Source organism: Mustela erminea, chromosome 12 (genome assembly GCF_009829155.1).
Source record: "Mustela erminea isolate mMusErm1 chromosome 12, mMusErm1.Pri, whole genome shotgun sequence".
In the NCBI taxonomy this organism is placed as follows: domain Eukaryota; kingdom Metazoa; phylum Chordata; class Mammalia; order Carnivora; family Mustelidae; genus Mustela; species Mustela erminea.
In genome coordinates, this window is record NC_045625.1 from 35,134,577 (window position 1) to 35,148,519 (window position 13,943).

Here is a 13,943-nt window from a genome sequence, read left to right on the forward strand (position 1 = left end):
TGGGCGCAGCCAATCAGAGGGCCGCTCTCAGGTTACGTAAGGGCGCGTTCGCCGATTCGGTGCCGGGGGGACGCGTGCTGGGGCGTGCAGGGGCGTGTGGGGCTGGGGTCGAGACTAGAGTCTCTCACGCGCGTGGCTGACTTGCGGAAGCCGCCGGGGCTGACCTGCGCGGGCCCGCCTTCAGTTGCTACGTTCGGCTGTAGCCCGCGAGACGCGGCGGCGGTCTGGGAGGGAGCTGCGCGCCAGCGTCTGGTGAGAGCCCCGCGTCGGCCGGGACCCGGGGGACGCGCGGGGGAGAGCATCCTCCGGGCGCCCCGCGGCCTCCTGCTCCGGCCCCTGTCTCGTGGCCTCCGCAGTCCCGCGGCTTGGACCTCCCGGCGTTCCCGGGCCCGCACAAGACCCGGGCGTCGCCCTGTCTTCCGCAGGCCTACGTGCCAGGGCCCCTCTGTATTCCCGGCACGGGGAGCAGACAGGTTCGTGGCGGGCCGCTGGCGAGTAGCCGGCAGCCGGGAAGGGCTCCCACCCACGAGCAGTGCTGTCCAGTAAGAAAGCGGGCTGTCCTGGGAGATAGCGTGCTGTTACGGAGGTGTGCAGGAGAGGGCGGAGAGCTCCTTGACAGACAAGTGGCCTTGGGGTTTAAAGGGTTGAACTAAACGATGGTATTGAAGATCTGCGCTGAACCCTGACTACGTTCTGAGTCTGGGCTTCCTCGGGAGTTTGATAGGTGTTTATTTTTCCTCCCCAATCGGAGCACACCCGTTAAATTGTTAGAGAACGCTAAAGTATTGGCTTCTCCGAAAGGAGGACTGCAATTTAGCGGTCTAAGTTTACTGTTGAACCCAGCTGTAGAGGCTCTGGAAGAAGCCAAAGCAAACTACAGCTCAGGAATAGGTTTCTGAATTCCAGGCCGCTTTTAGATAGCCCCTTCCTTCTTGGTCCTGAGTCTCATCCCTGCTGCACCGAGGGACAAGGGATATATCATGTTCTTTTCATTGCCATGGGGCCTGGCAGGACCTGGTCCAAAGAAGTTCCAAGGATGTTAATGATCAGATACTAGGCAAACACTGGATGTGGCAGTATCCTGTAGGCTGGGTTTGATTTGTGGTTCTGGCAATTATTAACTGTGATTTGGGGCAAGTAAATTATTTTGGCAATACTTCAGGGTCCCCCTCTGTAAAATGGGGCTAGTGAGAGGACTCTCAGGATGAAATGGTTAATGCTTACAAAGTTCTTAACACAGTGCTTAGCACCTCAGAAGTACTTCTCAAATGTTTGTTGTTACTGTTTCTTCTGCCCAGTGACTGAGCCAGATGTTTGTCTTTTTCCACAGTTGAGTGGAATATTTTTCTGGAAAGTGCTGATCACCTTTCGTCTATTTAAAATGGTCAGTCTTGAGAGAATGCAGGAAGTGGTCTTTCAGAATTAGGTTTCTCAGAGATTGCCAGTGAATTCAAGATGAAAGCATACTTCTCTCGCATTTATTTGTATTTTAGTTACAATTTTGGAATTCATAGGTGAAATGGGGGGCAAATCCAGTCCCTCCTAATTTTCTGAGCTTTAGGTTGGGGTGTTTGTGGGGGGGTGGTGAGTGGCTATGGACAACACACCTACTTCACAGTATCTATTTAAAAGAGTTTGGGTTAAAGCCTCTGCCTTCGGCTCAGGTCATGATCTCAGGGTCCTGGGATCGAGTCCCGCATCGGGCTCTCTGCTCCGTGGGGAGCCTGCTTCTCCCTCTCTCTCTGTCTGCCTCTCTGCCTACTTGTGATCTCTGTCAAATAAATAAATAAAATCTTTAAAAAAAAAAATAAATAAAAGAGTTCTTGTTTTTAAGAATGGAAATTTCGAATGTGCTTAAAAGGACAGAAGACAGTATGACACCTTCTACCAGTCACTGAGATTTAACACATATTAATATGTTACCGTGTTTGTTTCATATCTCTGCTTATGGTATGGTTTAAAAAAAAAATGTTAGCTAAAGCCCGAAACCCCATTTTTCTTTCCCTTCCCTCCCTCTCCAGAGGTAACTACTTCCCTGAGTTGGTGTGGAACTTTGCTGTAGATCAGTAAATAGCATACAGTAATGTTTTACACGTTTTGAAAAACTTGATACCCTATTTGTATCTAACTTTTTAGAATTTGCTGTTTTCCTCTAATGCTCTGTTTCTGAGATTTATTAATATAGACAAATGTAGACATAGTCCATCCATTTTAATTGCTGTCTCGTATTTCACCATGTAAAGAACTGAGTTTTGCCTTACATTGTACTTTATGTAACTTAAATTGTCCTATTACAGTTTAAGTCCATTTTGTCACTTATTCATTGTTTTGCCATTTATTCATTCTATCCTGGTCATGGGGCTCTGGTCATAGTTCTCAGTATAAAAATGTATCTTTGGGTATGATCCCTGATCCAGAGCAAATAATGTATACAGGGCTGAGAAAAAAATTTATTAATTGTTTCTGGGGCTTCTATTTGGAAAAGTGAACTAGTTAACATCTATCATGTCGGCTGGTTTCAGGTACTAATTTTAAGGTTTCTAAATATGAGGCAGGGTCTTTTTCAGTTCTCTGTGTGTCTCAGCTTTCTTTATAGTGCTCCGCACAGAGTAGATACTAAATGTTTGTGACATTGATTGTTTTTACTTTTGGGGCTCTCATAACCCTTCATATATTTAAAGGGATGATGGCCAGCAACTTTCACAACTTTGCATTTTTGTTTTGATATTTTCAGTGCCTTTAAAGTTTCCCATTTTACCATTCAATTCAGAAGCATAATTAAAAGCATTTTTAAAAGCAGGGGATACAACATCAGTTTATAGAATGTTATCAGTTGTATAATGTATGTTTTATGTATTTATAAGCAAATACATCTTTATTTATTTTATTTATGCATGGTTTACCTATGAAAGTATAGACAAGAACTAGTAACTTCTAGCTTCCAGGGAGAAAAACTGCATGGCTGTAGAGCACAGATGAGAAGACTCTGCTATATCGCCTCTTGTTATTTCTCAGTTTTAAACCATGTGAATTTTACTACCTAAGAAGTAAGTTAAAGTTATTTTAGAAAACCCCAAACTTCTCCCTTTAAAGAGGCATTTTGCCATATTTTAAAGATTTAACTCCTTTCCTGAAAAAAGCTTTGGCCTTAGTAACATTTTTGCCTTTTTCATAGTTTGTTTATTTGGCTGCTTTACTCTCGGTTTTAGTAAAATAACTTTTGAGTTATTTGGTAAATACTAAGCATTTTAGTATTGTGAGGTGATGTTTACATTCTTTTAAGATAAAAACAAATTGACCAACCATGAAAGATTTGCTTTGCCTCACCCAGCAAGTTGAGTATCACCAACATTTTATTCAGCTGAAATTTAATGATCATTGAAGGAAGGATTATGTACAACAACATTTAAGACAGCCATTTTTGGAGAAACATTTTTGTCTTTAATGATTAGGTAGTGCTTAGAACTAGTGAATACAGCTCTCTTGACAGAATGTCTATTTCATTATATCATAAATGCTTTCTGTTGGGTGGAATTAGCTTTGACCAGAGACTGTTGAGTTCAGAATGGGCCTAATGATGGGGCAGTTTGTGTTCTCACAGAAGTTTGAGCCTAATAGAGATGAGATGGCAGCTGATGAGATTTCCAGTAGGGTTTAGAGTTTACCCTGATTTAAAGGGTAACTCCCCTACTCCTGGCATCTTTATTCAAGCTTCTTTGTATGCCTGATGGCAAAGTCTAAATATTGACATTGAAGCAAAAGCATTGACTCCATGAGGTGGAATTTTACATTTGATACAGAGAAGTTTAGAACATCTCTTATCCCTTACCCATGATTTTTACTTTGAATGGAGGCTATAGATGGCGGGAGGAGAGTGGGTGGATGTGGGGAGAGGAGTCAAGCAAAACTATATATGTGTTTGGAAGGGCCATAGTGCTCAGAGGAAGGTAGCAGCTAAAAGGGGTGAAGTGAAGAGGAACTGAAGTTTATGTAGAGGTTTTCAAGAAGAGGCAACACTTAGACCGAGTTTTGAAGGATGAGGAGAAGCCCAGGCCAGAGGGAAAGGAAATTTAGCCTAAGGGTACATATATCTACAATACTATATACAGAGATTTGGAGACTCACTGGTAGAACTATAGGTATGTTAGTGTGGCTTTGGCACAGAGTAAGGGTAATTGTAGGTCAGGGCGAAGTGGTTGGAAAGATGGGGTAGGTCCAGATCAGTAATTTGGACTTTATTCATAGGTTGTATATTCTGTTGAGCATGATAATCAAATTTCTGAACTTTGGAAAGATCACTCTGAAAGTCTGTGGGAGGCAGGGCAAGGCTAGAGATAGGCGGACTACTTTGGCAGCTGTTAACAATGGTTCAGACCTAAAATGAGAGGATGGACTGGGGGATATCCTGGTGGGGATGAAGAGGAGGAGCTAGTTTTGAAAGATATTTAGGAGGTAGAGGGGTGCCTGGGTGGCTCAGCTGGTTAAGCGTCTGATTTGATCTCAACTCCGGTCTTGATCTCAGGGTTGTGAGTTCAGCATTGATCTCCACGCTGGGCATGGAGCCTACTTTAAAAAAAAAAAGAGAGAGATTAAGGAGGTGGAACTGACAGGGCTTAGTAGGTACAGAGTAAGGGACAGAGAAGACAAGGATGTCCAGGGTCAAGGCATTTGGGTGAATGGAAGTTCATAACTGAGTTAGAGAACAAGCAAGGAGGAAAGGAAATGAGGGGAAAAAATGAGTTCGGTTTGGGTGATTGACTTTAAGGTGTGTATGGGTCAGGAGATACCTGGTAGGCATTTGGAATTGTCAGAGGTTTATAGGCACTGGCTATAGGGGCTAATGAGGCCTTGGAGGTAGGCTTTTTTATTCTACCTTTCTCTTCCTCGACACCAATCACAGGGCTTTTTATATAGTGGGTGTTTAGTGTGAGGGTAAATAGATCTTATCCCTTATAAGATGTTATCTTGAATCTTGGGGAAGTAATTTCCTCTCTCAAGACGTGTGTTTCCCTTTCTGTAAAGAGAGGGAGTTGAACTAGATCAGTTATTCTCAGTAGTCTGGTATGTTGGGATCAGTTGTGAGGTGTGGTAAGTAATTTCTAACTAATAAAGAACTGACGATTGCTTGCTTTTAAAAGGGAGCGGATTTATGTCACTGTTTCATAATTGTATTCCAGTGTGTTTTCTTGAGTGTGAGAGAAAGGGGTGGAATTAGTCAGCAGGAATTTCCTAGCTCTGGATATACCAGTGGGTGTGTCACACAGGAGCAGGGGTGGAAAAAAAGGTTAAGAAGCACTGTATTAAATCATGGTTAAAAGGCTTAGAACTAGAAAATTCTGTGTTTTTATCTAGGACCTATCATTCTGATGATAAATAATTTTTATTTTTGCAACTCTAGGAACTCTATTTTAAGAACGTCTCAAAACAAAAGAAACAAGTCATGGAGAAGAATGGGAATAACCGAAAACTTCGGGTTTGTGTTGCCACTTGCAACCGTGCTGATTATTCTAAACTTGCCCCAATCATGTTTGGCATTAAAATGGAACCTGAGTTCTTTGAACTTGATGTGGTGGTACTTGGCTCTCACCTGATAGATGACTACGGGTAAGATGAAACCATTTTCTTATGATATCCTTCATTGCAACCTGGTGTACTAGAGAGAGCTTGGATCTTGTAGCCAAGTGGACCTATCTTCAAATCCCAGCTCTCCCTCTTAGTTTTTATATGGCCTTGGAGAAGTTGCATCTTCAGGTTCCTCAGTTATAAAATGGAGTGAAAGCCTATGTTGTAGGTTACTGTGAAGAATGGAGATAGTGATACAAATTGTCCATCACACAGAGTAGCTGCTTAATAGGTGCTCGATAAATGATAGCTATAAATATTTTTATCATTACCTGTTACATTCAGGAGAAATGCCACTTACATGGTGTGTGACTCTAATAATGTAACTTCCTGTAATATGTTTTGTGAGTTCTAATGGTACTGCTTTCTTAAAACTCATGTATAGATCAATAGTGCATCAAGTAGTAGGTAGGAAACAAGACTTAAGAAGTTAATTTACAAGATAAATTAGAATGTTATATTGTCATTGGTTTTTATTCTGGTGTTTATCATTAGGTTTGTTATCATAGTCTAAATTTGAAAAATGAGAGTTGGGAAATCTTAGAGGGAACAGAATGTCTAAACCAAAGGTGAACATTCGGTTTGTTTTTGGTAGTAAAATGGCATTTAGTGCACTCTTGTGGCATAAAAACATTAATGCAGCTTCCCAAGATGGTTAGTAACGACCATGTTATATATGAAAGAAGCTCGTGTTAAAGTAAAATTGCCTTTTCAGAGTATTCTTTAAAAGCAAGGCAACAAGAACAACAAAAGTAAACAAAAACCTGCCTCTAAAAACCGATTTTCTCTAAGAAAATACTTACAAAGAGTAGAGAAGAAACTGATACATTGCTCAAAAATTCAAAGGTTTTAAAAATGTGAAATGAGGGGTGCCTGGGTGGCTCAGTGGTCTAAAGCCTCTGCCTTCGGCTGAGGTCATGATCCCGGGGTTCTGGGATCGAGCCCCACATCAGGCTCTCTGCTCAGCAGGGAGACTGCTTCCCCCTCTCTCTCTGCCTGCCTCTCTGCCTACTTGTGATCTCTCTGTCAAATAAATAAATAAAATCTTTAAAAAAAAAAATGTTTAGAGGGGTGCCTTGGTGGCTCAGTGGTTTAAGCCTCTACCTTTGGCTTGGGTTATGATCTCGGGGTCCTGGGATTGAGCTCCACATCTGGCTCTCTGCTCAGCAGGGAGCCTGCTTCCCCTCCATCCCCGCCTGCCTCTCAGCCTGCTTGTGATCTCTGTCTGTCAAATAAATAAATAAAATCTTTCTTTTTTTTTTTTTTTTTTTAAGATTTTATTTATTTTTCAGAGACAGAGGGAGAGAGCGCGAGCGAGCACAGGCAGACAGAGAGGCAGGCAGAGGCAGAGGGAGAAGCAGGCTCCCTGCCGAGCAAGGAGCCCGATGTGGGACTCGATCCCAGGACCCTGGGATCATGACCTGAGCCAAAGGCAGCTGCTTTAACCAACTGAGCCACCCAGGCGTCCCAATAAATAAAATCTTAAAAAAAAAAAAAAGTTTATAGAGGCACCTGAGTGGCTCAGTTGATTAAGCTTCTGAGATTGTTCTTTGGCTTAGGTCATGATTCCAGGATCCTGAGTTCGAGCTCCACCTCGGGCTTTCTGCTCAGTGGAGCCTGCTTCTCTCTCTCTCTCTCTGCCTGCCGCTCCCCATGCTTGTGCAGGCACACTCTCTATCTATCAAATAAATAAATAAAATCTAAAAAAAGTTTAGTTAGTTAGTTTGAGTTTCTCTCTTCCTCTCCTGCTATCCCCTGCTCCCCACCAATTCTCTCTCTTCTCTCTCAAATAAATCTTAAAAAAAAAAAAAAGTCTGCTTCTTGGTTTGTCTTTTTTTTTCCCCCTCTGTTTGGAAATAACACCAATCTTACATAGACTCTTTTGGAAAATAGACAAGCAGGGAATTTTCCCAGATTGTTTTATAAAGTCAGTATAATCTTGGGAGGCCTGGTTGGCTCAGTTGGTAAGCATTTGCCTTTGGCTGAGGTCATGGTCCCAGGGTCCTGGGATCCAGCCCCACGTTGGGCTCCCTCTTTAGCAAGGAGTCTGCTTTTCCCTCCGCCCCTCGCCCAGCTTGTGCTTGCTCTTGCCCTCAAAATCTTAAAAAAAAAAAAACAAACAAAAAAAACTTGATAATAAAACCTGACAAAGACATTGTAAGAAAAAAATTCAGACTAGTATATCTTATGAGGATAGACATAAAATTTTAAAAATATATATTAAATCACATCCAGCAATTTAAAAAACAGGTAATACATTGTGACCAAATAGGTTGATCTCGGGAAATCAAGATTGATGTAACATCTGAGCATCAGTGTTACTCACCTCTTAACAGCATAAAGGGGAAGCACATATGATCATCTCAACAAATACCAAAAAAAATTGACAAAATTAACCCAGTTATTAAAAAAAACTCTAAGCAGACTTTGAATAGAAGGGAAATCCCCAATCTGATAAAGAGCATCGGTGGGAAAACCTACAGCTAGCATAAAAGTAAGCTTCCCCCTGAGAGAGAGCAAGGTAAAGATTTTTGTTTTTACCACCTCTCTTCAGCTTGTGCTAGACTATAACAGCCAGTGTAATAAAGTGAGAAATAGACAAGAAAACATAGACTGTTTTTGTTTACAGACAGTATGATAGTTTTATAGGAAAATGCCAAGGAATCTATAAAATGACTACTAGACCGTCCATATGATGTAAAATGATGTAAAGAATATTTCATGATCTGGGAAAATATTATATGAAATGGATTAAACAGATTATAAAATGGATTAAATAGGTTATAAAATAGATTATAAAATATACATAAAGGGGCTAGGAAAAAATCAAAATGATTTACATTGGTATTGCTGAGTGACAGGTTTAGGGATGATAATTTTATGTATTTCCCAATTAAAAATATATTTATAACAACTATATAGAATTACATTATATATTCTAAATATATCTATATTTAGGGAAAAAAAGCCAAATCTTTTAAAATCTAGTCATAATATAAAATTTTGAGGCACTGAGAATTGCAGCTGTTACTGAAGCATTAAAGAGAATTGAAATTGCATTTTTTAGCCAACTTTTAAAATTTTTTAATTGAAAGAATTTGAGAGAAAGTATAGGGGGAGGGGCAAGAGAGAGAAGGAGCAGACTCCCTGCTGAATGTGGAGCCAAACTTGGGACTGTAAGGATCTTGACCTGAGCTGAAACCAAGAGTTCACCACTTAACTGACTGAGCCACTCAGGCACCCCTTCATAATCAATTTAATGCTGTAAAACCTACATTTACATCCCATTCCAAATTATGCTGCATTAGTGGTACAGTACAAATTCAGAAGATAATTTTCATCATTCAGAAATTTATAGTATAGTGACATGTCAAGTATTCTGATTTCCCTATTTTTTTAAAAAAGTACATTTTGGTTTTATAAGTAACTTTTTTTTTTTAATTAGGTAGCATATTTCTTTTTAAAAAATTTACATAGGGAGAAAGAAAAGAAGTTAACCACCAAAAACTCTGGTCTCTGTTTTAATAAAAAAAATTCTCCTTCAGGTGCTTCTCTATCCAGGTGCTGACCAGGGCAGTAGTGAGACTTTGTGGGTCTGGATGTGCTGTCTTGATCTGGGTGATGGCCGCAGGGGTATTCATGTAAAATAATCAAGCAATCTATGCACTTATGATCTGTGCTTTTTAGTTTTTGTGTATACTTGTTTGTCTATTTTAACAAGTAAATTTTATAAAATATTTCTCCCTTCAGGGTTGATGTTATCACTTTTTTCATGTTTTTATGGCCCTGTGTTGAACATGCTCTCATATCTTTATTTCTTTTCTGCTTTAGGAACACATACCGCATGATTGAACAAGATGACTTCGACATTAACACCAGGCTGCACACAATTGTTAGAGGGGAAGATGAGGCAGCCATGGTAGAATCAGTGGGCTTGGCCCTAGTGAAGCTACCAGATGTCCTTAATCGCTTGAAGCCTGATATCATGATTGTTCACGGAGACAGGTTTGACGCCCTGGCTCTGGCTACATCTGCCGCCTTGATGAATATCCGAATCCTTCACATTGAAGGTGGGGAAGTCAGTGGGACCATTGATGATTCTATCAGACATGCCATAACCAAACTGGCTCATTATCATGTATGCTGCACCCGGAGTGCAGAGCAACACCTGATATCCATGTGTGAGGACCATGACCGCATCCTTCTGGCGGGCTGCCCCTCCTATGACAAGCTTCTCTCTGCCAAGAACAAAGACTACATGAGCATTATTCGGATGTGGTTAGGTACGTATCAAACTTTATTCAGTCTAATGGTGGTTTTTGTCTGTTTGGATATGTTTGTTTGTTTGTTTGTTTTTTAGAAACTACTGAATGTAGAATATTCCATTAGAATTCAGAAGATTAAAGTTTTAGTTCATAGATCTCACCCTATGGTATGACTTCAACTCTCTGAGACTCACCTTTTCTGTGGAATAGTCTTACTGGGTTGTATTTTTAAAAAATCTTTGCTATAGTTTATAGAATGGTATGCTTTTAATCCATTAAATATGCTATGGGTAAATAGTTACAAGGAGAGATCCTGATATAACAACAAGGGGGGAAAAGCAAGCTACAGAATTATATGTATAAATGATGCTATTTTAATAAAATCTGTAATATAATGGAAAGGTGAAGAAGTATGTATACCAAATCATTTATAATGTTGACTTCTGGTTAGTAGAGTTATGGATGTTTTGGTTTTTGTTTTCCTGTATTTTGTTTTTTGGGGAATGAAAATACTTTTTTAAAAAGATTTTTTTGACAGAGTGTGGGGGGAGGGGTGAGAGGGAGAAGGAGAGAGAATCCCAAGCAGACACCATGCTGAGCATGGAGCCCGACTCGGGACCTGATCCCATGACCCTGAGAGCACAACCTGAACTGAAACCAAGAGTCAGATGCTGAACTGTGCTACCCAGGCACCCCTGATAAAACTATTTTTAATTTTAACGTCTCTCATATGAGATTGTTGGAATACTTAGATAATATTGAAGCCAGGAAGCTATAATTACTTACTAATATAAGGGGCTCTGCTGATTATAATGAAAGCAAAAATCATAGTTGTACCATTAGTATTATTTCTGTAAATAGCCTTAAGTTCTGAAATCTTCACTGATCAATGATCTAGCTTCCTGGAAATTACCTTTTTTGAATAAGAGGAAAGAAAATTGTTTGATAAACAACATCATTGCTTAATTTACAGCAAGAGTACTATCTAGAGGGCAAATCAAGATCATTCTTCAACATTTGCGACTCTCCTTTTTTAAAGAGGTAGATCTATAATTTAATGAAATTAATCAATAGAAAATTGATTTAGTGGGGCACCTGGGTAGCTCAGTCGGTTAGCCACTGACCCTTGATCTCAGCTCTGGTCTTGGTCTCAGGGTCATGAGTTCAAATCCTGTGTTGGGCTCCACAAAAAATTGATTTAGTGATTGTGTGTGAGTCTATGTGTGTGTGTGTGTGTGTGTGTATTTTTTTAAGCAAGTGTGGGGAGGGACAGAGGGAAAGAATCTTCAGGCAGACTCCCTGCTGGGTGTGGAGCCCACATGGGGCTTGATCCCACAACCCATGAGATTGTGACCCTGAGACCTTGTGACAAGAGCTCAATAGACTGAGCCACCCTGGTACCTTGTGATTGTGTATATTTTTAATTTAGATCACATTAGAACAAGTAAGGAATAGGGTTTTCCTATAATGCGTTAATCCAATCTGTGTATTTCTTACCCTTGCACAGATATTAGTTACCAAGGAGCCTGTCTAGATGCCAATGGAACAAATTCTGTCACTTCAGTCTCTCCTTTTTGTATGCTTCTTCTTCTTCTTCTTCTGTTTTTAAAAAAAAAAAAGATTTTTATTTATTTGAGAGAAGGAGAGAGGATGAGCTGGGTGGAGGACCAGAGGGAGAGAGAAAAGCAGGCTCCAGCTGAGCAGGGAGCCTGATGTAGGGCTGGATCCCAGTACCCTGGCATCAAGACCTGAGCCAAAGGCAGACACTTAACCAACTGAGCCACCCAGGTGCCCCTCCTTTTTGTATGCTTTAAGTGAACACTCTTGCATTCTGATTATTCTGTTTGCTCTAGATGGATTCTGAAAAAACTGTATTTCTGAAAAACTTGTAATGAATAGAACATACCCCTTACAAAGCAAAATGTGGCAAGACTATACTTATGGGGCTTAAGGTTCTATTTGGAACCATTTCAGCAGCTTCTTTATAAAAAGAAGGATGACAAAACAGCAAAAACGATTTTTTTTTGTAAAGCTGGTGGAAAAGAAAAGACCGTGAGTCAAAGCCACCCACCCGTGGCCATATGTTTTGTGCAAAACCTGTAACTACTTCTCCACCTGCAACTTCGGATGGTATTACTCTGCTTCTAGGAAGAACAGGGTTGGGTAGGCCACTTAGAGCGTACAACGTCGTCTTCAGAACACAAATAAATAACAGTCCTAGTAAAAATATTAGCATATTGTTAAAAAGACTTGGGGCACCTGGCAGGCCCTATTAGTTAAGTGTTTGACTCTTGATTTCAGCTGTGTTCATGATCTCAGGGTCATGAGATCGGGCCCTGTGTCTGGCTCTGTGCTGGGCATGGAGTCTGCTTAAGATTCTTTCTCCCTCTCCCTCTGCCCCTCCCCTTCCCTCTCTTAAAAAAAAAAAAAAAAAGGTTAAGAAGACTTGTTAAATTCCTAATAATGAAAGAAATACCACAGTAAATAGAGAACTTCACAACATTAAACAAAATGATGATACCTTAATGGAAAGTGTCGTGTAGAAGGGCTGAGACGAAGCAGAGTGATGTCAGAAATTGCATATCGAGGAGCAAGAGGTTTCATGTTTTGTCTCTTCCTCTGGTTCCCACCAAGGAGAAAATGCAGTAGCCCAGAGACAAACTTTAGAAGGTGGAAGGGTATCTCTAGGAAGGTACTGATCCTATACTCTGCAGGGAAATAGCCATTACTGTTATTTCTTGTTCTCTTATTTCTGCTGGCTATGGATTAAAGTCATCTTGAGCATCAGCAGTTCATTCATTGCTGACAGTTCATTAGAAACACTGGTTAGAAATGGGGAAGATTTACATTTTTCTAATGCTTTGAAATATTTTGAATTTTAAAGCAACAGATTCTAGTGACTGCTGTTTAAAGTTACATATGTTGTTTGTGGTAGCAAGCGCCTTTTGCTGGATTCTAGGACTTGTTCCTCTGTGTTCTTAACATTTGATCCTATATTCAGATACTCTGCCTGGGATGTGGCAAGCTGTTTTTATCTTGGAATTTTTAAGCACAGACTTTGGGATCTTACTTTTTAGAATTTGCTTCTTCCTCTTTAAGATTCTTAACTAATGATGCAGTGTGGTTTGATCTTCTTTAAACAGGTGATGATGTAAAATCTAAAGATTACATTGTTGCACTACAGCACCCTGTGACCACTGACATTAAGCATTCCATAAAAATGTTTGAATTAACACTGGATGCGCTTATCTCATTTAACAAGCGGACCCTAGTTCTGTTTCCAAACATTGATGCAGGTAATTGAAACTGAAGTTATGCCACCAACTTTTCCGATGTTATGTTTCTATTATGTCTTCTTTTAACTGCCCCTTCTGTCTTGCTGATCTTACCATTGAAGCCATTGTAGTCTGAAATGCATTCCATTTATTAGGGGATCGCTGAGTTTGTAGCAGATGGAAGCTTGTGATGTTTTTGCCAAGTTTAGTAGAAACTGAATACGAAAGAAATACTACAAAAAATTTCTCCGGCCTCCACTGTAGTTCCAAATTTAGTCTCTTCCCTCCAGTTTCCACCAGTGAGAAAATGCAGTAGCTAAAAGACGTTAGCCTTAGAAGGTGAAAGGGGATCTCTGGGAAAGTAATGATCCTAGTGAGTGCCGTAAACTAGCCACTGTTGTTATTTCTCGTTTTCTTACTTATTTATATTAGCTATACCTTGGTCTTGGGCATAGGCATTTGAAATCTGGAGTGCCCAACCAGTTCATCCTCAAGCCTGATCTCGACCTCCTGCTGGTGGACGGTACTGTAGCCTTTGGTGCTGGTGAGACCTTAAGCAGGTTAACGGGAAGATGAGATATAAATGAGAAATGCAGAGCAGGGCCTGACACTGCAGAATTTTGAATTACTGGTTTAGCTGATGCCACTTACTGCTGAGATTTAGGCATTTTTTTGATGAAGGAGGCAGGACCCTTCTCTGCAATACCAAGATGTTACCATCTTACTCTGAAGGTATCCCTCTCCTAGTGTCTCTTGAATAATCTTTTCTGTTTGGGGGAAA

At 40.5% G+C, this 13,943-nt stretch overlaps 1 protein-coding gene across 4 annotated transcripts in view; it reads left to right on the top strand.

Annotated features, from left to right (window-relative positions):
• GNE (glucosamine (UDP-N-acetyl)-2-epimerase/N-acetylmannosamine kinase) overlaps positions 1-13,943 on the top strand; it is a 43,150-nt gene that overhangs the window by 12,739 nt on the left and 16,468 nt on the right. For 2 of the 4 annotated variants that reach the window (XM_032306569.1, XM_032306571.1), the window contains exons 2-4: positions 5,399-5,604; positions 9,454-9,905; positions 13,031-13,183. In XM_032306569.1, the coding sequence (XP_032162460.1) occupies positions 5,399-5,604; positions 9,454-9,905; positions 13,031-13,183 (811 nt within the window). Of the gene's footprint in view, positions 1-32; positions 474-5,398; positions 5,605-9,453; positions 9,906-13,030; positions 13,184-13,943 lie in introns of those variants that run through there. The other 2 variants (XM_032306568.1, XM_032306570.1) reach the window with 2 other exon arrangements.